General features: G+C 37.6%; 2 protein-coding genes across 5 annotated transcripts; one reads left to right on the forward strand and one right to left on the reverse strand.

The window, feature by feature from the left end:
* The first annotated feature begins 455 nt into the window (after positions 1-455).
* Positions 456-25,215, forward strand: LOC307169393 (V-set domain-containing T-cell activation inhibitor 1-like). Of its 4 annotated transcripts, none has more exons than XM_079890013.1 (4): positions 456-996; positions 13,233-13,279; positions 13,355-13,655; positions 13,775-16,164. In XM_079890013.1, the coding sequence occupies exons 2-4, from the start codon at positions 13,274-13,276 to the stop codon at positions 13,894-13,896; spliced, it is 429 nt and encodes a 142-aa protein (XP_079746139.1). In that variant the 5' UTR covers positions 456-996; positions 13,233-13,273; the 3' UTR covers positions 13,897-16,164. The 4 variants fall into 4 exon arrangements, with proteins under 4 accessions (XP_079746139.1, XP_079746141.1, XP_079746140.1 ...); XM_079890015.1 differs by lacking the exon at positions 13,775-16,164 and adding an exon at positions 24,905-25,215 and having other exon boundaries at positions 954-996; XM_079890014.1 differs by lacking the exon at positions 456-996 and adding an exon at positions 7,225-7,559.
* Positions 5,957-9,250, reverse strand: LOC307169374 (uncharacterized protein). Its single transcript, XM_079889987.1, has 5 exons — positions 9,154-9,250; positions 8,623-8,949; positions 8,350-8,538; positions 7,775-7,884; positions 5,957-7,682 (listed from the first exon to the last, which is right to left on the reverse strand). The coding sequence occupies exons 1-5, from the start codon at positions 9,173-9,175 to the stop codon at positions 7,593-7,595; spliced, it is 738 nt and encodes a 245-aa protein (XP_079746113.1). The 5' UTR covers positions 9,176-9,250; the 3' UTR covers positions 5,957-7,592.
* Positions 25,216-26,830: the final 1,615 nt, after the last annotated feature.

The following is a 26,830-nucleotide window of genomic DNA, read 5'->3' on the forward strand; positions in this document are numbered from 1 at the left end:
GGTGAGACTAGGGTTGGACGACACAGCTAAAAAAATAACCTTTTTTAAACAAAGGCCAGTTAAAAAAAAGGTTTGAATTTAACTACTGTCTTTTTAATTGACCCAATTTATTAAGGCAAACAACAAATAATCATAGTTTTAACAGTCAAACACAAAATAAAATTTAAACAAATATCTTTCTTATGCATTATATGAAGATTAAATAAATGTTAAAGAAATTTTTGGCTTGTCTTCTGAGGCCACAAGAGGGCGCAATGAGCAAAATATCAAGATACTGCATTAAACTGTTTATTTAAAGCAATGAAATAACAGGACTTTCTGTTAAAATACCTCGATTGAATTCTCCCTCACATACCCACTAGGTGGAAATATTTGCATAATGCCGCCCAAATGCATACGCAAAGAAAGAAGGTGTGGCTTCAGTTATTGTAGTAGTGTTGTGGCCGCCAAGTCGTGAGATGGTGTGTTTCTATACGAAAGCAAAAGCAGCACTTTTATTTGGCCTTCAGAAAGTGGACACAATAAGAAATCAGTGGTTATGATTTATTTACAGCACTTGTAATGTCTCTGTAATGTCTCTTAGAGCATTTACAGTAATTGAAGGTACAGTGAGAACTGCTGCGAGAGTGTGTCTGTAATAAATGTGAAAGTTGAGCAGGAGAAGAAATAACCGCTACACTGACTTTTGTACTGTTTCTTTTTCTCACCCATGAATGTGGATGAGTGTGACGTTCAAGTCATTTTATTAAATACGCCTTTATACGCCTCCAACACCACAGATTGTTTTTCTCTCTGGGCAACATCTCAACTTTGCCTTACACACTGTTCCAGAACAGTACAACCCAAATGCTCATGTGTGTGCAGCGCATTTACGGAGGACAGTTTCCTGATGTGAACCTGGGAGACTACAAGACCAGCTGAGCACAACGGCTATTTCTAAAAAATGGGGTAATTCCAACTTTGCTAGGACAATCTGGCACTTCTGAATCAGAGCCTGTAAGTATGTTTTATTATTTGTGACCCTGGACCACAAAACCAGTCACATGGGTCAATTTTCTTGAAATTTTTGAAATTGATTCATACATCAGAATAAATAATTATTCTTATACAAATAAGCTTTCCATTGATGTATGGTTTGTTATGATAGGACAATATTTGGCCGAGATACAACTATTTGAAAATCTGGAATCTGAGGGTGCAAAAAATTCGAAACATTGAGAAAATCACCTTTAAAGTTGTCCATTTATGTTCACTATTTTGCTGCATTCACTCACAAAAATAAATGTTTTATATATTTACGGTAGGAAATTTACAAAATATCTTCATGGACCATAATCTTTACTTAATATCCTAATTAGTCTAGATGGAAATAGGGGTCCACGCGCACCCCCCGGCTTTTTTTATGCCACCTGATTTTTTAAAATCTTTAAAGTGTCTATTTTCAGAATCTGCCGGGTACCAAGCTGAAATAATGTCCCAAAGGCTTCATTTTTAACGCTTTGCTGCACCCGACCGGAACCCGAATAATCAAAAAACTATATAGAGAGTGGCATAACATTTAAAGTAAACAACATACAGAGACAAATGAACACATTTTCCCATACAATTCTGACCCCAGGAATTTAATGGAATTGTTATTTTTTGACATTTGACAACATATTTCTGGACAATAATAGCAAAAAATGGCCAAAGATGTGTAGAGGATCAACTATATTTTCGTTTTCTCAAGCGCATAGGGTGATTTTTTTTTTTTCACAACCTGTTATTTCTTTATGATTCAAGTGTCTATTTTAAGATTAAATTGGGAACCAAGCTGAAATAATGTCCAAAATGCTTTATTTTTTGCACCAAACCCGAAAAATATAATGTGATATAAAGTGCCATAACTTTTGATGTAAACAACTCACAGAGACAAATGGACACATTTTTCCATACAATTCTGACCCAGGGAAATTGTTATTTGTTATATTTTACAACATCTTGAACCATCAATGGTCAAAAACAGAAAAAAAAAAAAAAAAAAGCTAATTTGACAACGTTTTTATTATACTAATAGCAGCCTGAAATGGGGTTTATTTTAACCTTTTACTGCAGCTATCCTGAACCTGAAGAAATTGAAAATAGCTTTACTTTTGAAGTAAACAAAACAAAGCAAAGCAAATTAACTTCCAAAATTAAAAAATCCAAAAAGGTCCAAAAAGTTGACTTACTGCCAGTTTGGGAATGTTGGGGCTTTGCAGTTGGCAGTTGGTGGCCGTTGGTTGGTACCTGCAGATCGCCATCTCCCACTGCTCTCTCTTTTGGAACAATTTTAGTTAGTATTTGAAACTATAATTAAGATATATCTTTGTAGTCATAACTAAGTCATAAGTAATTTTTCAACAGTTTTTACTATAATCACAGGCTTTCGGAAAGCGAGAAGCTATCATATCTACACAGTATCCGAGATATGAGACTCTGTGAAGCAGCCAGTTCACCATACTGCATGATGGATATAAAAAATCACCCTATGCGCTTGAGAAAACGAAAATTTAGTTGATCCTCTACACATCTTTGGCCATTTCTTTCTGTTTTTGTCCAGAAATATGATCAATATGTTGTCAAATATCAAAAATAACCATTCCATTAAATTCCTGGGGTCAGAATTGTATGGGAAAATGTGTTCATTTGCCTCTGTCTGTATGTTGTTTACTTCAAATGTTATGCCACTTTCTATATAGTTTTTTTCGGGTTCCGGTCGGGTGCAGCAAAGGGTTAAAAATGAAGCCTTTGGGACATTATTTCAGCTTGGTATAAAAGACTGATCAGGGGTCAAATTTTATGTCCCGTGTGTTCTCCCAGGTGCTGCAGCAGCTGTCTATTCAGCACTGTTTTTCTTCTGCCTACCATCCAGAGTCTCAGGGAGCCCTAGAGAGGTTTCACCAGACTCTAAATGCAATGTTGCGAGCATACTGTAGAGAGTTTGAAAAAGATTGGGATGAGGGAACCCTTTTACTCCTCTTTGCGGCTAGAGAGGTGACCCAAGAGTCCTTTGGTTTCAGTCCGGCTGAACTGGTGTTTGGCCATACTGTGCGGGGTCCACTGAAACTCTTGAAGGAGAAGTGGTTGGGAAATCAGCCTTCTACTACTAACCTCTTAGACTTTGTGTGTAACTTTCGGTCTAAGCTTAACAAGGCATGTAAACTGGCCAAGCAAAATTTGGAGGGAGTTCAAGGGAGGATGAAGGAGTATTATGATAAAAAGGCAAAACATCGAGTGTTTAATCCAGGTGACAAGGTATTAGTCCTTTTGCCCCTTCTTGGATCTGCTTTGCAGGCTCAATATAGTGGACCATATGTGATTGAGCGTCCGGTCGGTGAATGTGATTACTTGGTTAGGACCCCAGATCGGAAGCGTAAAACACGTTTATGCCATGTTAACCTGTTAAAGTCCTATTGTGAGAGAAATCAGGCTGTGCATGTAGATGTGAAGGCCGTTGCTGTGTTGAATATTCCAATCCATGTAGGTGAGAAGGACGCTGATGTTGTTGTTAATCCAGAAATGTCTCAAGGTAGGCTGCCAAATTCAAGAATCCTGGCCAGTTTAGATGACCATCTTTCTTACCTGGATCCCCCAAATCGTTTTGACATCATGGAAGTAATTCACCAACATCCTGACCTTTTCTCTGATGTGCCTACATGCACCAATGTTCTTCATCATGATATTGATGTAGGTGTTGCTGGTCCAATTAAGCAACCTCCTTACAGAGTCAACCCTGTTAAGCGTCAGCTTTTACGTAGGGAAGTAGACTATATGCTGCAGCATGGCATTGCTGAACCTAGTGCTAGTTCATGGAGTTCTCCATGCCTGCTTGTGGATAAGTAAGGAGTTGTAGATTGTGAGGCTTATCTTGATTATGTGGTTATTTACAGCTCTACCTTGTCTCAACATGTAGTCCAGTTGAAAGAGGTGTTCCATTGGCTGGTTGCTGCAAATTTGACTTTGAACCATGCCAAATGTGAATTTGGACAGGCCACAGTAACATACTTGGGCAAGATTGTTGGACATGGAAAGGTCTGTGCCAACGGCGCTAAAGTAGAGGCCATTGTGAACTTTGGTGTGCCGACGACTCGGCGTGAGCTGAAACGTTTTCTTGGGATGGCAGGCTATTATAGGAGCTTTTGTAAGAACTTTGCTACCATTGCTGCTGCCTTGACTAACCTTCTCAGCCCAAAGGTACCGTTTGTTTGGTCCAGCTTGTGTCAATCTGCATTCGAGAACTTGAAAGCACTGTTAGTAAGTGCTCCTGTTCTTGCTGCCCCTGATTTTGATTGGCCTTTTAAATTAGCTGTTGATGCTAGTGATGCTGGTGTTGGGGGTGTCTTATTCCAAGAGGATTCAGAGGGAGTTGAGCATCCTGTATGCTATTTTTCTAAGAAGTTTGACGTACATCAGAAGTATTAGGCTCAATCCCAATTCTATTTTATACCCCTTCGCCTACCCCTAACCCTTCGCCTACCCCTTACCCTTTTCCCTTGAAACAGAGTTTCAAGGCGTAGGGGTGAAAATATTCCCCTAAGAAATGGGACACCACTACTACACCGTTACATGTCATTATACATCGTCGCTAGCGCCTACGTCACAGGAGATGCGCCAATGTTTATCACAAACTTCCAAGACGCCGTCGTCAGCTGTAGTCTTGCGTGAGTTACAGCTATTTTTTTCAATTTTTCTTCTGAAGTTTGCAGAAAACAACGGAGATGACGATATCTTCGACGCCTACTGCTGCGTTCACACCAAACGCGAATAGAGCGTCTGGCGCGAGTGATTTCAATGTTAAGACGCGTTTACGCGCGTCTGGAGGTCTTGCGGCGTGAATGAGGCGTTTAGCGCGGCGCGGTGGACGCGAATTCGCCTCATTCGCGCGTCCACTTCGCTTCAAACTTTTGCTTTTTACACGCGTCATATTGTTAACGAACTTTAACGATTTTTTTGCAACCGTTTCTTTGAAGAACATGACCGTAAACACTAGATTGAATGTGACATAAAGAAAATGATTATTGGCAGTCATGTTGCCTCTGTAGCCGGTGTATGCAGGTACATTTCTCACACCCCTTCGTTTGAAGAGTGGTCCCAAAAAATCTTCGTTTCAAGGGCTATCTGGCCCTTCCCCTTACCCCTACCCCTCCAACCAAAAGAGAATCGAGACAGCCCTACCCCTTCACGGGAACGCGCAAAACGGAGGGGTAGGGCCAAGGGGTAGGGGCAAGGGGTGAATTGGGATTGAGCCTTATTCTACTATAGAGAAAGAGGCCTTGGTCCTTATTCTAGCTCTGGTTCATTTTGATGTTTATACCTCTTCTTGTCAGACCCTAGTGGTCTATACAGACCATAACCCTCTTGTTTTTCTCGGTAGGATGAAAAACTCCAACCCCCGGCTAATGCGATGGAGTTTATTTTTGCAGGGGTTTAATTTGGACATCCAGGACATCCGTGGAAAGGACAATGTGTTTGCAGATGCCCTGTCTAGGTCGTATATATGCAGTCAGTTTAGTTTTGTGTTATTCTGTGTGACATTTAACTGAGTGGTTGCTTTAGAGCAACCTACTTATGGAAGGAGGTGTTATGTCCAAAGTTATACTCCTCCCATCATTTCCCTAATTACCTGGGTCTGCTGGCCAGCCTTTAAAAGCCTGTGTCTAGCTCCACCCACTCTCTCTCACACACTGCAGCCTGGAGCAGTAGCATTGTTAGCAGCAGCCACCATTATTCTTTGTCTGTTTAACTTTGTTTGCAATAAACCTTATTTTGGTCATAATAGACGTTTGTGACTCCTCTATGTTGCCTCCCTTGAGCCAGGGTCGTAACACTTAGATCTAAACATTTTGTGGCTGTCACCTCCTACACGTTCCTTTCTGCAAATTGTCACACCTCTATTTTAAAGTGTGAAGATAACAACAGCAATGATACAGAAATCAGGGGATTGCATGACACTTTAATTCAATAAGAAAAATGGTTGAACATGGCATATAAGCTTAAATATTTATGGCTTTCAGGTTATTGTGAAATATATAATTCTTAGCATATCATAAAATATCACACACTTGTTGAGAACACCGATAGCCTACGCAAATGTTAACATCACAGAAGACAAAGAGGAAAAACTCTTCACTGGGTTAAAGTGCAAACCACTTGTCTAGATGCAACACTTCTTCTGAAGCAGACCAAACCACACGGCACACCTATTATCATGTGCACTACAACACCAGAGCTTCAGTTATTTGTTCTGTGCTTGATCTTATTTTTTATTTACATCTCTGCTGCAGGGTGCCTGAAAAGACATGATCTGTTACTTCAAAGTCGACATGAAACAAAAGTTGCGATAGTATTTTCTGCCCCATTGTGACGTATATCTGAGTGAACAAGAAAAACTGTAGGGTGAGACTAGGGCTGGGCGACACGGCTAAAAAAATAATCAAACAACAAATAATCTTAGTTTTAACAGTATCAAATATCTTTCTTATACATTATATGAAGATTAAATAAGTATTAAAGAAACGCTCAGCTTGTCTCCTGAGGCCACAAGAGGGCACAATGAGCAAAATGTTAAGATACTGCATTAAACTGTTTATTTAAAGCAATGAAATAACATGATCGAGTCGCCAGACCAGAAAACGTATCGGATCCATTTGAATTCTGCACAGAATGATATATTTTAAAGTGATATGGAGGAGATTATGAGGAGAAACGGTTAGATATTAGGAATTGCGTCTTTACTGCTCAACAGCTCTGTGGCCAAACTGTGATATAAACTAAACGCTATTGGCCATTTTAAAAAAGGGGAGGAGCTGTTCAATATTTCCCGCCCCGTCTTCCTGTTTCAGTGGAAATGACATCAACACATTGAATAATGCTGCGCATTTCAAAGGAACTTCAGTGGGCCTTTAAATTGAAATACTATTGCTGAATTAAAGATATAGCAGCACTGTGGTTGTTTTAAAACTCACAGGATCTTCAGAAAAACTATTAATATTAGTTGGTAGTTTAGTGTTGTTTTGGGTGTTGTTGTATTTGTCTGTGCCTCATGTCTGCCACAGTTCCAGCTTACTCAGCTCACCTTAGATCTAGACTTTTTGTGGTTGTCACCTCCTCCACATGTTCCTTTCTGCAAACAGTCACACTTCTATTTTAAAGCATTTTGCAGAAGTGTGAAGATAACTCCAGAAATGATACAGAAATCAGGGGATTGCATGACACTTTAATTCAATAAGAAACATGGTTGAACATGGCATATTAGCTGAAATATTTATGGCTTTCAGGTTGCTGTGAAATATTAGCATATTAGCATTAGCATATATAGCATATCATAAAATATCACACACTTGTTGAGAACACCGATAGCCCACACAAATGTTAACATCTAAACTCTTGGAAAAACTCTTCTCTGGGTTAAAGTGCAGACCACTTGTCTAGATGCAACACTTCTGAAGAAGACCAAACCACACGGCACACTTATCATGTGCACTTGGACAACACCAGAGCTTCAGTTATTTGTTCTGTGCTTGATCTACCGCTATGAAGTAAGTATGCGGTCAGCTGTACGCTTGTGTGTATTATTTTGGCAGCTGTAATGTAACATAGGTGCCGTTGACTGGAAAGGGATGAATATTTGTACATAGCATGGAACTGTCCACCTCAGCATGCTGAAAGAACAAAGAGGAAAAGAGTGTTAGATGGATGGATGGATGGATGGATGGATGGATGGATGGATGGATGGATACATCACATAATGTACCTGTAATTGATTTGGATCTAGATGCTGTTGTAAATCTGGTGTCGGCTGTACATCAGTATTATGAAGATGTTGTTCTGCAGACCTTCTAACAGCACAAACCTTCAAAAGTCCTGAGAATGGAATAAAATAAATGAAATACAATGAAATAATGTACAGTATGTTTCAACAATTAAACACTTAGAGCATTATGTTGAGCTTTTCACAGATGCAACCCCTACACTGTATTGGCTGATTTTAGCGATATAATGTATCATATCTGTTGATATTTTTATTGTGCTTGCTTATTTCCTCTATATTTATTTAAGCCATCATCCAGCTCTCACTTAACGTTAATCTTTAAAAACACTTATAATTTATGTTCACTGTCAAAAGTGATCTATAGCAAATCTGAAAATGAATTATAATGTTGAGATGCCTACATTCACTTTTAAATGTAAAAATGATTGAAATTTAAATATAGTGGAATTTTAATGTGGGACATTTATCGGTTATCAGCCATGACAGGAAATAATTATCAGTTTATTGGTATTGGTGCAATTATTGGTGTAATTTTACTTACACTGATGAAAACTCACCTATAACCACAATGACCAAAACAGCATTGAACAGAGCAGATATGAGAGTAAGAGTCTGCCATGACGTCTGGTTCTGCTGAATGTACTTCACCTCCGTCTGGTTCTGCTGAATGTACTTCACCACCGTCTGGTTCTGCTGAATATACTGTACGACTGTATGATTCTGGCACTCAGTTACTGGAGTTGGTTCTGTAAAGAATGAATTAAGCTACAATGTGTTAATAATCTCTAAATAATCACTGTACAGAACAATATGACTAAAAGTGTACTCACCAATGATGTGTAGTCTGGTGGGATTGCTGAATTTTGGATCTGAGTCTGTGCTCATACAGTAATAAACTCCTAACTCATCAATAGTGACATTATTTATGAACATATGATGTTTAGAGTTCACTGAATATTTGTGGATGGATCTTTTATTGAAGTAAAACGGAGATGAGTGTGAAACAGAGCGCATTATCAAAACCGCAGAATCTTGAAGTTTTAGTAAAAACCAATAAACCTCTTCTTCATCAAGATCACAGTTTATGGTCACATTTTGCCCCAAATCTGTTAGTTGATCTGTTAAAGTCTCTGCAGCTCGACACCATATGAGCAGATCTACAAGATAAAAAAAAAAAAAATCAAAGAATCATGTTCATTTATAAGTATCCTCTTAAAACGCTGTCACACATATTTTAATTATTTATGTATCAAGAGAAATTAATATAGTGCAGTGTGTCCAAACATTTGACTGAATACATGAAATAAAGTTACAGGAATAAAGCGCATGAAAAGCTGTTCAAAATACTCAAAGATACTTACAGAGATAAAGCTGAATAATCATGTTGTAGTTGTAAATAAACACTTGAATATGAAACCCGGGTCCCTCGAGACAGTGATGAACTCTTGTACAGCAAACAGAGGAAAAGTTCAACCACGTTAAACACAGGAAGTCAGGTTTGCTCCGGCCACTTTTTCTGCATTTCACCCATCATCTGCATTTCATAAGTGACTGAGTGGAGATATTACATAGTATAAACCTAGATATTTATAGAAAACCATTGGGGAGCAAAATGTATTTTGGTGGGATCAGAAAAAAAAACTTGAATTGAGACAAAGAATTAATAAAACATTGCAGTTAATATTAAGGCATCCAACCCCTGAAGATGAGCTTATTTTCATCTGGAAGATGTATTTCTTTGAGCATTTGCCCATCTCCAATATGTCTGAGACTCCTGTCACAAATATACATTTAGATTTTAATTGTTCTTAAAATGTTTGATTCCAAATGTATGTAAAAATGTTTGTTTTGCATATTATAAACAGATGACTATCAGATGTCTGTATACAACAAAAGGGTTTTTTAAGGGTATTTTTATTTTTTTTTTCTAAAAGATGACGTGTGCTATTTGCAAATGGTGCAACATGCTGAAATATTGAGTGTGCAGGAGCCAAATGTAATGATTGTTCAACCACTAGATGGCGGTGTGCACCAGTCTGTGTAGGTGTAGTATGTTAAAGCTACACTGTGTGATTTTTACCCCCATCTAGCGGTGAAATTGTATATGACTACCCAGTGAATATTAGTTTCTGTTCCTCTCAATTCCGAGGGCGTTTTAACTCCTACGGTGGCCGTATTATTCCAAGATTAACATGGCTTCCAGTTATCGACTTCGTCCATGACAATAATAAACAATACGTCTAAAATAAATAAAACTACAGGACAGATGTCAGGAGGTAAACGTCACCCTTGGAATCGGCTATCCCAGCATAATCAGATTAGGCTAACGTTACAATGTGTACAAAGTAAAAGCAATTAAAAATAACTAAAATTTACAGTGTCCTTTTTTTTACATAGCTTAAAAAATTGCGCCTTTAAAACTATTCATCACCTGTGATCCGTCGCAGCACAGATTTATGTTACAAGGTAAACAATACTTTTTCACCATTGACGCGAGGATGAAGTTATACTAGAGGTCGTTCTGGCGTTATGCACAACCATGCTATGGTTAGACAAGCAACTATAAAACTTCGAATTTACACAAATGAATTACAACAGGCTGAATTACCTGTCGAGAAGAAAGCAGGCAACCTCGGCGTCCGTTTTAAAATCTTTTCTCCTCATGAGCTCTTTCCATCTGGGAAAAGTTACTCCAATATTGTCTATGGTCTTGCTGATTTGCCTGTCGCGTTGACGTTTTAATTCTCTCTTTCAAATGTGAGTACGCACGCACACATGCACATGCACACACACCACACTATCTTTCAAATCTGCCGGCACTCGAGAGCTCGCGAGTAATCTCCCCCTCGCATTCGTCACGGTGTCACTGAGTGAAAAACGCAAAAGGCGAAGCTTGAATTTACAGGCATGTCCCTCTTTGGCTAATGTAGTTTCAAGATGGAGGGGCAACATGGCGACCGGCATTCGAACCCCTCACCCGTATCAGAGAATGGGTGTTTCTCAAAACCAAGAATGCCAAGAACGGACTTGTGTTCTTGGGGAGAATGCTCTTGCTAGTTGTTCTTGGAAGAATGAACTCACAAGGTGACGAGCACACTGACAGTTTGAGACGATGTGTTCTTGCTGGTATTGCGCAATAATACCCCCGCACATACGCCGTCTGCAGTACCCAAACATAACGAGAATTTAACAGCCAGGCTTTATCGCCCAAGCCTACCCCTCAGCTCAAGGGATTACTCTACAACTGTACACTATGTAATGTATATTCATAACAATAAAGCTACCTATGCTGGAGATTCTCACTTCCGAAAACGTTTGAGCGCATTTTCGAAAAATGCCAATATTTGAAATCTACACAGTTGATTTCTCGCATCAAATGTTCTCAGAAGTGAATTTAGTGATGAAATGGCGTACGAAATTGTAGAAAAACGACTTGCTGTATTGACCTCTCGTTCCTCGAATGCCGAAATGAATGCTGGGATATTTCTGCCGTCAAGTTCACACAAGTTACCAACCTATGCATCCTCGGTAAAATGGGCGTGTCAAGAACACTTCCGGGATTTTTAACCGTTCTTGCCAAAATGCAAACTTGTGTATTGGGACGGTACTTGGGCAGCGACTGATGACGTTTCACAAGTCCACAAGAACGCAAGTACAGACAAGAACACATATTGAGAAACGGCCAATGTCTAATAGGAAGAGAATTGGCACTCTCTGCTTACTTCCGGTTTCTGGACTGGCTGCAGTAACACGTCTCTGTCCATGCGGGGGCGCTCACAGGCGAGTGCAGAATGAATGGAGGTCTATGGCGAAATACCCCTCAAAATCCACTTTTCTCAGGATATAATTTTTTGTCTAGTAATTTGAATGTTGTATTCGAAAGGAGATGCAAAGAAATTACACATTGCTGGGTGTTAGATTTTTTAGAGTCACTTATTTGCTTTAAAAAGTCTTTTAAAATGTCAATGACGTCAGAATGCTGACGTCATTAGCAGAATGCTAGCGTGTTATGGGCAACAACAACTCAACCTGTAAGAAATCGAAAAGAAATAAGTACTCGTTCATTCAACTTTCGACCTATAACCCATGTTGAACTTGCAAAACCTACAATAAAATCTGAGATTTCTCAACGGCAATCGGGTGAAAGAGACACATTTAGCCGTCTAGCCCCATAGACTCCCATTCAGTCTGCACTCGCCCGCGATCACCTCCAGTGGAATTCTAATGGAACTGCAACCAAGATCGATACAATGGGGCTAATAGGAAGTGCCAAGGCTCTCCGTAGACGGGCTCTGCCCGTATGTACTTTCAATGGCAGATTATAAACTTAAGAGAATACTTTATTACTTGAAAGAAGTAAATATACATTAATGAGCACATATATTTTTGAAAGAACTAAGTGTTTTTTGCTAAGAATCAACTAAAAAAGTTACACAGTGTAGCTTTAAATAACATTAATTTGAACAATAAATTGAACATATCAATTTAACAGATGTTATCAGGAGGGACAGGTGTGCTTGTTTTAAAAACAAGTTACGGTATATTTTTCATCATACAGACAACAAAGCATTGAAAAGGATATTGCTGTGTGGACATTGTTTATTTGTTTATAACAAACTATGAGTGAAGAATATCTTACCACTGTTCCCTGGATTAAAGGAAAGCCACTAGTGTGTAAAGACACATTTTACTTGAGGATTTCAAGAGGAAAGGTGGACAGGAAATAATTAGTCAAATTGGGACAGTGTCACGATTCCTGTCCTGTGTTTCCCTTGTCTTGTGTGGACTTTTGTTATTTCCTGTCCTGTGCCATGTTTTGTAGTCCTTTGTAGTTTTTCTTGTTTATTAGTCTCCCCAGGTGTTTCTGATTAACCACACCCCCTTGTTATCTTGTTTAGCTTGTTTGCCTGTGTATATATACCTCTGTGCTTCAGTTGTTGTTTGTTGGTTGTTGTAGCTGTTTCCTGTCCTGAGTTCCGTGTTCTGTTTGTTCTATTAAAGTATGCTTGCATATGGATTCTCTCTCCGCTTCATTCCTGCCTCATCATAACAGACAGTATGGAATATTACGTTAATATTATTGGAGAGAAACAGACTGAAGTAGTGAGTAATATTAAATTGCTGTAACACACAGCAGTTCATCAAATCTAAAATATGAGAGTCAAACACGAATAAATAAAATACAAATAATATTTGAAAAATAAAAAAATACATGGCTACAGACTGCTTAGATTTTTACTTTAAATTTCGTTACTGTTAATGAAGGCTCCGACTGAAACCCCACGGTACGCCACTGCTTTTAGCTAGAGCTCTTATAGAGGAAGAAAAATATATAAATAGACTACAATAATAATTTTACACTTTTACTACTTTCTTAATTTTTGAATGCAGAGGTGTAGCCTACTGTTACCTTGACTAAGTGCTGACATTGTGTTTACAGGTGTTCACGGGTGTTTTTTCTGCATGTGTTTCTGTTAGTAAATGAAGGTGAGCACTTAAAAAAAAAATTTTTATCTGGTAATTCATATTTGTTTCTTTTTTATAACTTCTCTCTGTTTTCAGTGTCTCTGCTGGAGATCCCTTTTACCTTGTTCTTCTGAAGAACATCAGCTTAAACTTGAAGACATCAGTGTGCTTTGGAGACACATCAGCCTGAGTGTTTATGAGATTAGTAAGGGTAAAGACTCTGTAGAAGCACAGGATCCAGCATACAAGAACAGAGCTGAAACCTTCCCTGAGGAGTATCTGAATGGAAACTTCTCACTCAAACTCAACTATCTTCAACACAATGACGCAGGAAAGTACAAGTGCTTCATGATCACACAGAAACCAGAGGTGAAGTCCGTCCAGCTTTTGGTTAAAGGTGTGTAAAACCAAATGATTGGCAAAAATGTTCACACCCTATTACATTCTACCATAGAAACATAAAAGGATACACTTGTGTGTTTATCACTGAACTTTTGTAATTGTTTTGTCTTTCAGTGAGACAAGAAATACAGGATAATACAAATGAAGGATCAAACCCAAAACCAGAGATGATTGTAATGATCATTTCCACTCTGTGTATTGGTATTATATTTTATTTGAGCTGTAAGTACATTTAGCAATGTTAACAGCGTGATTAACACAGGGCCGTGCACAGGGGGGTGGCCTGGTGGCTAGAGCCACTGCCCTTCTGCCCTCATCAGCTGAGGTGCCCCTCTCGCCCCCCTCCCTAACCCTCCAGAGGATTCCCATAAAAACGTTCTGTTATCGCTCTGCTAAAGATCCACTGATTCCGCTAATCCGCTCCATGTTTTCCACAGACAAGCACCTGGTCTTGCAAAATATCCATGTTCTTGGAAGAAAATTAAAAATCTTGTTCAATCAAATTATTTTACCTGATTTACATTTTCTGTTGTCGGCAGATTTTGTAGACAAAAAACAATGCCTTCACAAAATTAGAAGACGACAGAGTGAGAAAGAGCAAAGACAGGTTAAAGGTCCCGTTCTTCGTGATCCCATGTTTCAAACTTTAGTTAGTGTGTAATGTTGCTGTTAGAGCATAAATAATATCTGTAAAATTATAAAGCTCAAAGTTCAATGCCAAGCGAGATATTTTATTTAACAGAAGTCGACTACAGTGAACGGCTCGTTTGGACTACATCCCTCTACTTCCTTCTTTAATGATGTCACTAGAACCGTTTTTTGACTAACCTCCGACCCACAGGAATACTCCCTCATCTCTACCAAAATTCGTTTATGTACTTGCGCACTTCTAATAACTTACTGTCTAAGCTCTTACGGTGATTTTCTGAAGTAAAACTGACGCTTCATCTTTTGTGTGATGTACAATAAACTTTATTAAACTCATCAGTATATGTTTGATCATCATTCACACAGCAGACTTGTAGGCTATTAATAAATAATGGATGCATACAAGCAGATGACAAATACGTTATAATAACCGTAATTAAACTACTAAACTATACCTGTTTCATCTCTATACAGCACTCTGACTCTGTAGGCATTATTGTCCGACTCGAACTGAACACCGTTACTGAGAGTTTCTGATATTATCATCATTCCGTGAGATGAAATTGTTCTGAGAGACTGTGCGTGAGCTCGTGAAGCTCCGCCCCCTGTGTCGTGCAGCAGCAGCTCATTTGCATTTAAAGGGCACACACTAAAACAGCGCGTTTTTCTGAGCCCCAAAAAATGACAATTTAAACATGCTGTAAAAAATGATCTGTTGCGTATTTTGAGCTGAAACTTCACATACACACTCTGGGGACATCAGAGACTTATTTTACATCTTGTGAAAAGGGGCATAGAACAGGACCTTTAAAGCCCATTCAACATTGCAAACATTGATTCAAAGTTCTAGAAAGCCAGCGGGTAAATTATTATATAGCCTATAGAATTTTTAGCAGACAGTTTTTCACACTTTAACTCCTGTAAATATATTTCCCATTATAATCAATTGCCTTAGTTGATACTTAGTATCTATGTATAACATATTTCTAATATTTTACAGTTTTTTACGATTGCTATGACAGATTTTTTTTGAAAACTGTTAACAATTTTCCAAAACTCTTAACACAGTTAGCACTACATCCGTCTGTGTAAGCTATACTATTAACACATTTCTTGTTGCTTTAACACAAAATGCATACAATTAACACAAATTTAAAATGCTTGAACTTCTTTTACACAGAAGCTCAAACAAGACCAAAACAATGGATTTTTACTGCCAAATTTACCAATGCTTTTACACTGTATGTCAGAACAGATAACACCATGTTCTAAACCTAACCTTACAGGCTGAAGTCAAGGTGAGCAGCTGTTTATATTGTGAATTGAAACACAAATATATCCCCTGTATTTTATTCCATTGCTACTGAGAAACAGCTGATTGAAGTTATGCAAATATGGGACAATGTGGCATTCCACCATTCCCGTCTATAGTCACAGCCTGATTTGACGCCAATCAGAGGATGATGTCCATTTTCCCCTTACTTTTCCTCAACCCCATTGAGGAGTTTTCTCAGCCTGGAGATGAAGAAAGGTTTTTGACCATAGTCCACAGGACCAAATGTCCCTCCTGTATGCAAAAGATGCTGCATACCAAGACATCACAGCTGAACACTGCCAGGGGTGGATAAGGCATGCCAAAAGATTCTTCCCAAGATGCCTTGCCAGGGAAGATATCAGGTGTGATGTGGATGAGAACATGTGGAGAAATGCAGAAGACTGGGCAGATTAGAAGATGGATTTTTTTTGTTTGTATATTTTGTATTTTCACATACAGTAATACTGTAAATGGCAGCTATATTGCATATTTATGTTATCTTGCAGAAATGTCCTGTTGCAAATAAAGCCGTTACTGCAGCAATTCTGTCTCTGTACTTTTTTTTTCATAAACCATACATTCTATAAAGCTACTCTAAGAAGGGTCATTTATTTTGTTGTATTGAATTTCAACAAACAACAACAACAAAATGCATGCATTTACATTACAAACAAAACAAAAATGAAGAGAGACTTCAAAAGAAACTGCAGTGTAAAACACAATTTATGATCAATACAATATACTGTCTATTGTATAAGGGCATACCTGACACATATAAAATAATGCAGTTTCTGTAATTCCATGTGATGTTAGTGTTTTTACAACATTGTGCTATGATTGACTAAATGTTCCTGTTGGAAGAGAACATGTGTTAATGCTTTGGTAGACAGAGTATTGTGTTAGTGTATTGTTGTATTTTGAAAATTAGTGTTGGAGTTTAGTTTACAATGTGTGATTTTGAGCATGAAATTAACTGTTTTGCCAATTGTGTTTTATAGGTGTGTAGGTGCGTTAAGAGTTTAGGAAATGTGTTAAAAGTATTGGAAAAATTGTCATAGCGATTGTAAAAAACTGTAATAAGACCATATTAACATTATGCATGATAAAAGGTAATATACTATAAATTATCTAAATGAGTTCTAATCTAAATGAATAGTACCAGTACAAGGTGGCCAAAGGCACACCCAAAGAAACATTTGCTTTTCACTACTCCCATAGTGTATGATTGCAGAAAAGTATATGTTTGAAAACTGATGAGCAACAGATTTTGTGTGAAAATAAATCATAAAGGTGGTTTGTTGGTTTAAAAATCATATTAATGTATGAGGTGGTACACACGGGGTAAAACCAGCATGGTATAAAAGACACACAGTATTGATACTTTAGCTAAATTAAAATGCTTTTAATAATGCATAAGTTGATACTTGTTCAAAATAATCACTTTAGCAAAGTTTATACTATTTTTGGGGTTATTTTGATAAATTAAATAAATAATGTTTGTTCAGTAAATATACTGTCATCAAAATTTACTTAAAAAATACAGAAACAAAAGTATTTTAAAAACTAAAAGATTCTTGAGATCTTTGTATTTAAGTTGCTACATAAGTTTAAAACATTTTTTAAAAAAACATAAAATATTAGATCAAATTAGTACAGAATCAACTTTGCCGCGATCAAGTCAAGGATCAGCCAAATTTTCTTTTCATCAGCTTTTCTCTGAGCTGAATTTGTGCCATCCTACGGAAGCGTATTGCATTCACTTGAGGAAAAAAAATCTACTCTGTTTTTCTGAATTAATGAGTTAATTATCTCAGAATTACGAGATAATTTTTCATGAAAAAAAAGTTTTTGCTCTGTTTTTCTGAATTAACGAGTTAATTATCTCAGAATTACGAGATAATTTTTCATGAATAAAAATTTTTTGCTCTGTTTTTCTGAATTAATGACTTAATGACTTAGATAATTAAGTCATTATTTCAGAAAAACAGAGCAAATATTTTTTTTCAAGAAAAAATTATCTCATAATTCTGAGATAATTAAGTCATTAATGATTATATGGAATGATTATATGACTTTTTTCGGGTTGAATGGTGGCCGTCTCGCTTCCCCCTAGTGCCTGTGAGCGGAAAAAACACCCTTGCAACTTTGGGCCGGCGGGCTGGAATTACCGCGTTATATCGGGTCTCGCGATGTAACGAATTGCTTTACGGCACTGCACACATACACATATGTGACCCCGCCTGTGAAACCCCGGCTAAAGTCGCAGAATCGAATTATGAGTTAACGAGCGTCAAAGTAGGCTAGTCATAGCCATAAAAATGACAAAAATAGTCCATGTGTGTTTATTGCTGTAAATTATAGATTATACCATTGGTTTTGAGATGCAATACTTACATTTTCATTTATAACATGATAAATACTGAAATTAATGATTTTATTGACACTACGTTATACTTTTGCGCAACAAAAAAAAAACGGACGTGGGCTTCCTAAACATTGATTTCAGTCGTCTCTGCGTTTATTTCGCGCAACAACACTGCTGATTCGTATATCAATCGGTTCAGGAACTTCTTTTCTGTGTATTTTATATTAGAAAGAGTAAAAACAGACTTTAATATCAATCCGCGAGCGCCGGTAATCAGGTCAACACAATGCAAAAAAAGAGAGAGATGTCAGCCGCGTTTAGATGTCTGTGGTGATTTTTTCTTGTCATAGCCAATATTTTAAGAACTGCTTATTTGTTTTGTAGCTTAGTATTCTGCCAATAATATTAAACTTATTTTAAGGACATTTTTGGCCTGCTACGTGTTATTTGCTGGATGATGGTAACGTAACGTTAATGCGTTGTTTTGACATCTGCCGGCGACACCGAAGTATGAGCAGGAACGGAAAATAGCTGCTTGCTTAAACAGCTTGCTTGATATTAATCTCGGTGGAATTGAACCCAAATTATGATTTAACCGGTTTTATTGCGGATTATTTTCTGGAGGATGATTGTGATGATGAACAGGACACTTCTTTGACGAAACTGACGAGGAATTTGACGGTAAGTTTTTGTTATTATTGTTTTATGCTAAATATGTAGGCCTAAATGTATACTGTCAGTGTCCAGCCAATGTAATGCTAACACATATCTGTGATGCAAAAATAGTGGATTTAAATGTTTATTACATTTGTTGATTGGGATTTAGTCAGTTTAAATGAATTACGTTTATGGCATGATGTTTATTTGTTTCATTACACTCTGAATTGAAGTCTGCTTACCAGCTATAGGTAGGGTGACCACCCGTCCCGCGTAGCGCGTGCGCGCACAGCGTTTGAAGCCCAATTCATGCGTCCCGCAAATTGAGACCGTGTCACGCATAATCTTTGCTTGCTCAAAAAAAAATTTGGTCGCTCTATATCCTCAAGCCCCAGGCAGCCAAACGAACATTACTTGACAGTTCAGCACGCTATTGTTGCCACACCCACCCCTCAGTTGAACTGCTCACTAGGTTGTTGTCAACTTTTTCGTTGTTGTCATGACAGCGCACGCACGCGCATACCAGACACACTGAGAAGGAACTTTTAGATGCGCGCTTTCCAATTCGAAAAATGGAGAAAGAGACTGAGAGGCACCGCCATCATCAATTAAAAAGAGAAGGTGTGGGTACAAGAAAGACTGGGAAAATGAATATTTGTGGCTGAAAGGTGTTGAGGGGGATACCGAGAGGGCTTTTTGTGACCTTTGCAAAACGTCCTTCTCAATCGGACATGGAGGGGAATACGATGTCAATCGTATTTTTTTTTAAATACTTTTTTTATATATATTACTGTTCCTGTGGTGTTGAGCAACTACAATTCCTGTTAATCCTATAATTTTATATTATAATTTATTTAAAGTGAATAAATTGTAATGAAAAATAAATAAATTAAATTAAATAGTAAATCTTAAGTGGAAGTGCATCTGTCAATTCATTGAATGTTCAAAATATTATGAATCTTTATTTAGAAAAAAATACACATTGGTTGGCCTATTCATGAGCATACATCAGCAATTACACGTTTAGGGGAATAGGGCATTATTAATATACCATGTAAGGTGGTATGTGCTAGAAATGGGTAAACCACTATCAGTGAGTTTGCCTGTGGGATGGGGGCACCGCCACACCAGGCAGTGTCCCACATTGTCCCTCAGAAACATACCCCTTGTCCCCCCTTGGGATTATTAGCAGGTGGTCACCCTAGCTATAGGCTGTTTCTTATTCCTATATGCCCTCCCCTCAATTAATCAGATCCAGTCTGACTAAACTGAAAAAATATTTTCTGATATTTTCATATAAAATGCTTCATTATCCATTTTAAATGTGAAATTAAACCCATTTCCCATTCTTGCATGTTACACAATCATGTTTTTAGGTATCTTGCTTTGAATTGAAAAAAAATGATCTTTGCTTTTTCAGGCAGTGACCAACATGATGAGGAGGACAAGCCAGTTTTGGTGATTGAACCCCAAGCTATTTGTCTGGCGAACATGAAGAGGGAACACCAGCAAGAAAAATTTGCTTTGAATGCTGGAAGTCCAGATGTGAAACTGAAAATCAGTTTCTCTTGCAACTGCAAGTATTTCAATGGGGAAAAGTGTTCTTTATTTTTCAAGGAGGGAGAGTTGCTGTCACTCAGGATTTTATTTTGCATCTAGACAATTTTAGAATGTGTACAAAGTTTGAGACTGACCTGTTAAAGGGATAGTTCACCCAAAAATTATTTACTCATACTCATACTCACCCTCATGTTACCCTATCCAATCCTGTATAAGTTTATTGCTTCTGTTTAACAAAAAATAAGATATTTTAAAGAATGTTGGTAACCAGACAGTTGGCGGCACCTATGGAAGTCAATGGGGTCCGTCAACTGTCTGGTTACAAACATTCTTTAAAATATCTTATTTTTTGCTCAGCAGAAGAAAGAAACTCATACAGGTTTGGAACAACATCAGGGTGAGTAAATTATGACAGAATTGTAGTTTTTGGGTGAACTATCCCTTGAAATGTTATTTGTTTATTTATTTTTTACTCCAGATTTACTCAATGTTACACCGTGGGCCAGTAAGAGAAAGATAATTTCAGAGAATGAGAAATGGTATGTTATTTAATTGATATATTATTGACATTTCACTGATATTTCATTTTACTAATAAAGTTATACAAATCATTCCACTGAATTGACATGGTAATTGTTGCTACGATAAAGCTCTTGTGGTACCCCCATTCGTTTTCAATGTTTTTATGCTTTTAGCTTTTTGGACATGCACATCATAATAAATAGATCTGTTTTACAAAACTTTAAGAATTTTTCCACTGATGTGTCATATATCACTAAAAAGGGGAGAATCTCAGCTTTAATGTGTTATAAGTCACATATGCAGGATAACTATGGATCAAATGTGTTGCAGTTTTAAAAAATAACTTATCTTTAAATTGGAATTTCTCAAAAATATGATTTTCTGAGGCCGAATTTGAGCAAATCTTTGACATGGCCTTACTCAGTCAATTTTAAAGATATCAAGGTTATATTTTCACAGAATGTTCTTTACATTGTGTAGGATGATTTTATGTAAAAAACACTGAATCACAAAAAAATGACTTTAGCTGGGTTTTCACAGGCAGGGTCACATATGCTAGCCTTCTGTGTATCATACACACCTCAGTGGACATGGCTCCGTGCGTTCGCCGGCTTCTTTGAAAACAAATGCACATGACCAGCGGGAGAAGATGGGAGGGGGGAGAGTCGCCAATGAGTTTTTACGACAGTGTTGTCAAATATCTATTCTGAAACTGTAGGGGAAGCTCTATAGAGAAACCTGCCAGCAAAAAGCAAGAAAACAGCAACTGCATAGCGCTGCTTTAAATTTGCGTTTTTTGTAGTTTACAAATAGATTTTAATGGTATTGTTTTCAAAAACTTGCATTTTGAAACCTGTTTTTAAAAGTTTGTGTTGTCAGGCCTCCAAAACACTGTTGTCATGTAAATTAATGTCCAAAACTCAAATAAAAAATGTTTTCCGTTTTTAGTTGAAAAAAACTCAAAGTGCATATAGAGAGACTAAGATTACAAGATTGAAAGCAGCTGTGCATGATCATTAACTACAGACATAAATATAAACAGGAAAAGAACCACCAGGAATGAGAACACTGATACAAAGTGTTCTTAACATTAAAATAAGAGTCTGATTCGATTAATCAGTAACTATTTGGGCTGTTAATTCCATCATGAAAAAAGCCAAAGACATTTATTGCTCAAAATCTGTTTGTATTATTATAATTTTTTTTGCAAACTGACATTAAATTCTATTGACTCTAGTGTGGCACAATTTATATGCATTGTCCTAATCTGGCCAGGAATGAGAAATGGCGTTACAGATAACTAAGCTTAGCTTCTGTCCAATCTATTTCAATTAACTGAGGGACTATAGCTCCAAGACGCATCTTTTGTCTTTAATGGCTCTGGGATGGCCCGTGGAACCAGAGTTCCTGGCCAGTATCAGCATTTGAATAGGTATGTTGATTAAATTGATACTGGTAACACGCTGGGGTCTGGGGCGGGTTCCTTAACCTGTATACCTAATTTGCATGCTTTGTTCAACCTCAATGTAAATCCCTCCCCCTAAATGTCTATAAATTTGCAAGGAAACTGTCTTGAGTTAGTCTTGATGATGATGAATTACAGACTACAGACTTAGAAGAATAAATCTCTTCTGCTTATAAGATCCATCTCAAGTCTCCTGGTTTTTGCTTCGATGAAGGAATAATAAGTTCCCAACAATTTGGTGCCGTGACCCGGATGGAGAAAAAGGAAACTGAATCTTGAAACTTCAAGCTCAAAGATCTCAACAAAGCCTGACTAAGTTCCAGACTGAATCTTCTGAATCCAGATTGAAAAACTTCAAGCTCCAAAAAGATCTCAAAGACTGAATTTTTCCAGAAGGAATCTTTCTCTACAAACGAAAGACTTGGTGAGTTTCACTCCATTCATAGAACCTTTGCAGACCAGTACAAAATTTTTTTCCTCTGCGCCGTTCAGAGAAGTAGTTAACAAACAGCTGTAGAGTTTGGTTAACTAAAGATAAGCCTCTAAAGTTTGCTTTTAGAGATGAAAGATATCCTCTGCCAGGCAGGGAAGATTAACAGTTACATGTTAATATTGTGTGTATCCTCTTGCTAGAGAAGACCTATCCTCTGTAAGCTAGAGAAGATTAGCGTCATGTGCTAATAAGATTGTACCCTCTGTTTGTAAGACAGTAGAGAGAAGTTTTAGTGTTTGTTTGTGTGGTAACAAAGCAAATCACAAAATGGTTAGAAGGAATACTAGGCTGATTCCCACAACAGAGAAAGGTGGATTAGCTAGCCCGTTATGGACAGACAATGAGTTTAAGTCTTTGTTAAGAGAGCACATGGACTCAATCGTGACTGAGGAAGTCAGATTGAATTTAACAAAGAAATTTGGCATTGATGCAGACAAAGTATGGTCAATTGAAGATTGCAAGAAAGTGTTGGGTGCATGTATCAGGAAGAAAAATGTGAAAGGTATTATCTTCTGTCACAGAGAATTTAGCTTATCCATTGTACAAGAACAAGCTTGTTGTATTGATAAGTTAAAAGAACAGAACAAACAATTGCATACTCAAGTGTCCTGTTTCACGAAAAAGTTGGGCCATAACAAGACCTCAACCAAATGTGACTCAGAAAACCAACAGTCAGATGAAAGCTATCCTGATTTACAGTCTTTTGATAGAATAGAGGACAATGTCAATGCAATGATGAAAGATGTAAATGCATTCGAAGTGTGTGGAGCAAGACAAAAGGCTCAGAGTAGGGAAAAAGGAGTTGATCCAGTTCTATGTGCAACCCCAATACAAGCAGTCAACACAGCTTTAGGTCCTAAAGATATAGAGAGACTCTCCCAGAGTTTACCCTCAGCACGCACACATTTTTCTGAATTTAGAAGAGCATTGATCAGTAGAATGTGTCTTTACGACATGTTGTTGCCGGAAGTCACACAGCTGATGTCACAAATTCTAACTGAATCTGAATTCAACAGTTTTGAGTCTGCTGTTACTTCCGAACTGCTATATGCCAGTAAGGGCGATTTGAGAGAAGGTGTTTTGAAAATCCTAAAGAATATCTTAGGACCCAAAATCAATTGGTCGAAAATTACCAATTGTGTACAGAAGTAGGGTGAAACTGTTTGTGAGTACACAGAACGATTCTGTCAGTCAGCTGCAGCGTACAGTGGAATTGCAGACACTCCAGAGAAGGTGTTAGGTGATAATGGCCCTTTGGTTCGCACATGGTTTCATTGTCTTTTGCCAGAACACAGAAAGGCGTTGCCTTACTTAAACATCACATGGTGTACGAGAACCCTGCAAGACAACTTGGTCAGTTTAGTTACTTGGGAAAGAGACTCTGATGTCAAAGAGAGAGTAAGAATTGCAGCAGTTTCTGTTAAGGGCAACTCAGAGAAGCAAAAGAAACGCAAAAGCCCTAGAGAAGCCAGTTGTTCTTACTGTGGCAAGCACGGACATTTTGGAAAAGAGTGTAGAAAAAACAAAAATAACTTAAGACAAGTTAACAATGTTATGCAGCTTTTACTACATTTGTTTGCTACTTTGAAGCAACCCCTCCCCTCGTCATTGGAATCGTGGGTAAGCTTTTTCAGGTGTTAACCATTTTATCCCCAGTAACTTACAACAAAGATGAAAGACTTATCGACTGTCACAGCTTTGTTTGGGGGACATTCATTATACTCACAGCCTTAAATGTTATACCACAGAATATTCCAGTCAGACACCTCTGTTATGATGCCTATTAGGACTGATGTTTCACTGGAGAATGGAAATGTGCCAATTTTCTCACACACTGTACAGTTGTTTCCCCCTTCTACAGAGACAGGATAGGACACACAGACAAGTGAGGTGCCCTGGGAAGAACTGAACGCAACAGGCGTTCGGGGGTGAACCCATGGTGAAGACACTACCTCATAGGCCTTTCCCCATTTAGTCCATCCTTACCTCACTGGTCCATAGGTGTCGAATCAATTAAGATTAGGAAAAGAAAAAACACTATACGATCACAATGTTTACTGTAATATAGTTATATGTAAAAACTATATGGTCACCTGAAGTTTTACTTTGATAACAGTTAGACGTAAAACCACTATACGATCAAATGACTTATGGAAGAATGAAGTCTATGCATGAATACTGCTGGTCTGCCGTTTCTGCCTTGTTTTCTTGTGTTACAGGTATGTGTTGATGTCTTCGCAAGCGGAAACCTGGTGTAAAGCATCACCTCAGATATCCACGAACAAGCCTCATGAGGGACGAGTCATCAGAGCGACTCTACGTGGGAAATGGACTCTACAGGAAACAGACTTCACAGCTATTCAGGCGCCATGGACTTTCCAGACTTCCACTCTTATGCTACATGGTTTTCTGTGTAATCATGTAGTTTATATGACATTTTACACCCTGCGTCGCAGGTGTCAACAGTTATGGTTTCGAGAAGAACTATGACACTCATGTAAATCAAGGACACAACACAGAATAAGTTATACGTGCCTGTAACTTACACAAGTTACAAGAATGAACATATGCTATGTGCCTGTAACTTACAAGAATTAACTTTTAAGTGTATAAATTTGTATATTATGTGAGAGTTATTAGAACTCTCAAAGGGGGAAATGTTGTATTACAATTTTATTAAATGTTTAATTTAGTTTGCAACAGTAAAAGTTGAGTATATTGAAGTTAGCATTTTAAGGTTAGGTTAGGATAATGGTATCAACAGTTCCTGCCAGTCCTGTTTTCTCTATTGTGTTTTAAATGAGTCTTTAATGGCTCTAGCCAGTAGCTCCAAGACGCACCTTTTGTCTTTAATGGCTCTGGGATGGCCCGTGGAACCAGAGTTCCTGGCCAGTATCAGCATTTGAATAGGTATGCTGATTAAATTGATACTGGTAACACGCTGGGGTCTGGGGCGGGTTCCTTAACCTGTATACCTAATTTGCATGCTTTGTTCAACCTCAATGTAAATCCCTCCCCCTAAATGTCTATAAATTTGCAAGGCAACTGTCTTGAGTTAGTCTTGATGATGATGAACTACAGACTACAGACTTAGAAGAATAAATCTCTTCTGCTTATAAGATTCATCTCAAGTCTCCTGGTTTTTGCTTCGATGAAGGAATAATAAGTTCCCAACAGCTGTCAAATGTGGCACTGAGGTTATGAAATCAAGTGCATCTGCAGCACGGTAAAAAATAAAAACGGAAAATGTACTGATTATTTTTTTGCCAGGACAATATCCAGTAACTTTACGGAAATTTACGTTAACCCTTAAAACACAACCTAATGTAATGCGTAATTCAAAATACAGGTAAAACACCTGTAAAAACCCAATATGGACAATTCCTTATTATACAGTACATTGTGCCCTATTTTTGCTGATTTGTTTTACAGTGTAGGCCACAATCATGAGACATTTTTTACAACCAAATCTTGCTTTGTGTGCCAGATATATTTTTAGCACTATGGTCTTTTAGTAAACATATGGAGAAATCAACCAAAATGTAAGCATATCTATTAAGTTTGAGAAAAGAGATAATATTTACTCATATTATTATTCACAATACTGTAAATGTTTCATCATCTGTACATTTTTATTCTGACTGAACCTACACTGTTAAAAAGTGTCATTTTACAGGTAATGGTCTGTAGTATTATTATTATTATTTTATTTATTTTTTCAGACCAATTTCAGTCCATCCTGTCCATAAAGTCATGATGACTTGCTGCCTAACACAATATACAAAATCATAATGGAACACATGATAATGGCCACAAATCTCTTAAAGGGATATTTACATAATTTACATGTAAGTCAATGCTACATCAACTGTCTGGTAACCCATATTCTTCAAACTATCTTCTAGAAAGAAACTCATACAGGGTTGAGTAAATGATGATTTTGGGTGAACTGTCCCTTTAATGAGGGTTTGGTTTTTAAGCTTTGGCAGCCTCTGCTGGTAGATATCCAAACTACACCATTATATGGACAAAGATAAGGTTAACAGATAGCTCTTTCCAGCTATTATAGACCTCTTTAAAATCACTTTGTGTAACAGCAAGTTTGACATGCTCTGTCTTTTAATATCAAAACTCTTGCTGAATAA

This window comes from Squalius cephalus (genome assembly GCF_949319135.1).
Source record: "Squalius cephalus genome assembly, chromosome: 13".
NCBI classification, from domain to species: domain Eukaryota; kingdom Metazoa; phylum Chordata; class Actinopteri; order Cypriniformes; family Leuciscidae; genus Squalius; species Squalius cephalus.

Excerpts from the sequence above, each read along its gene's own strand:
- LOC307169393 (XM_079890012.1), top strand. The coding sequence starts at position 7,497 with ATGTGCACTTGGACAACACCAGAGCTTCAGTTATTTGTTCTGTGCTTG. Across the intron at positions 7,560-13,354 it reads GCTTGATCTACCGCTATGAA|TGTCTCTGCTGGAGATCCCT; the intron begins GTAAGTATGCGG and ends CTCTGTTTTCAG. Across the intron at positions 13,656-13,774 it reads CGTCCAGCTTTTGGTTAAAG|TGAGACAAGAAATACAGGAT; the intron begins GTGTGTAAAACC and ends TTTGTCTTTCAG.
- LOC307169374 (XM_079889987.1), bottom strand. The coding sequence starts at position 9,175 with ATGATTATTCAGCTTTATCTCT. Across the intron at positions 8,950-9,153 it reads GATTATTCAGCTTTATCTCT|ATCTGCTCATATGGTGTCGA; the intron begins GTAAGTATCTTT and ends TTTATCTTGTAG. Across the intron at positions 7,885-8,349 it reads TTTGGTCATTGTGGTTATAG|GACTTTTGAAGGTTTGTGCT; the intron begins GTGAGTTTTCAT and ends TTCCATTCTCAG.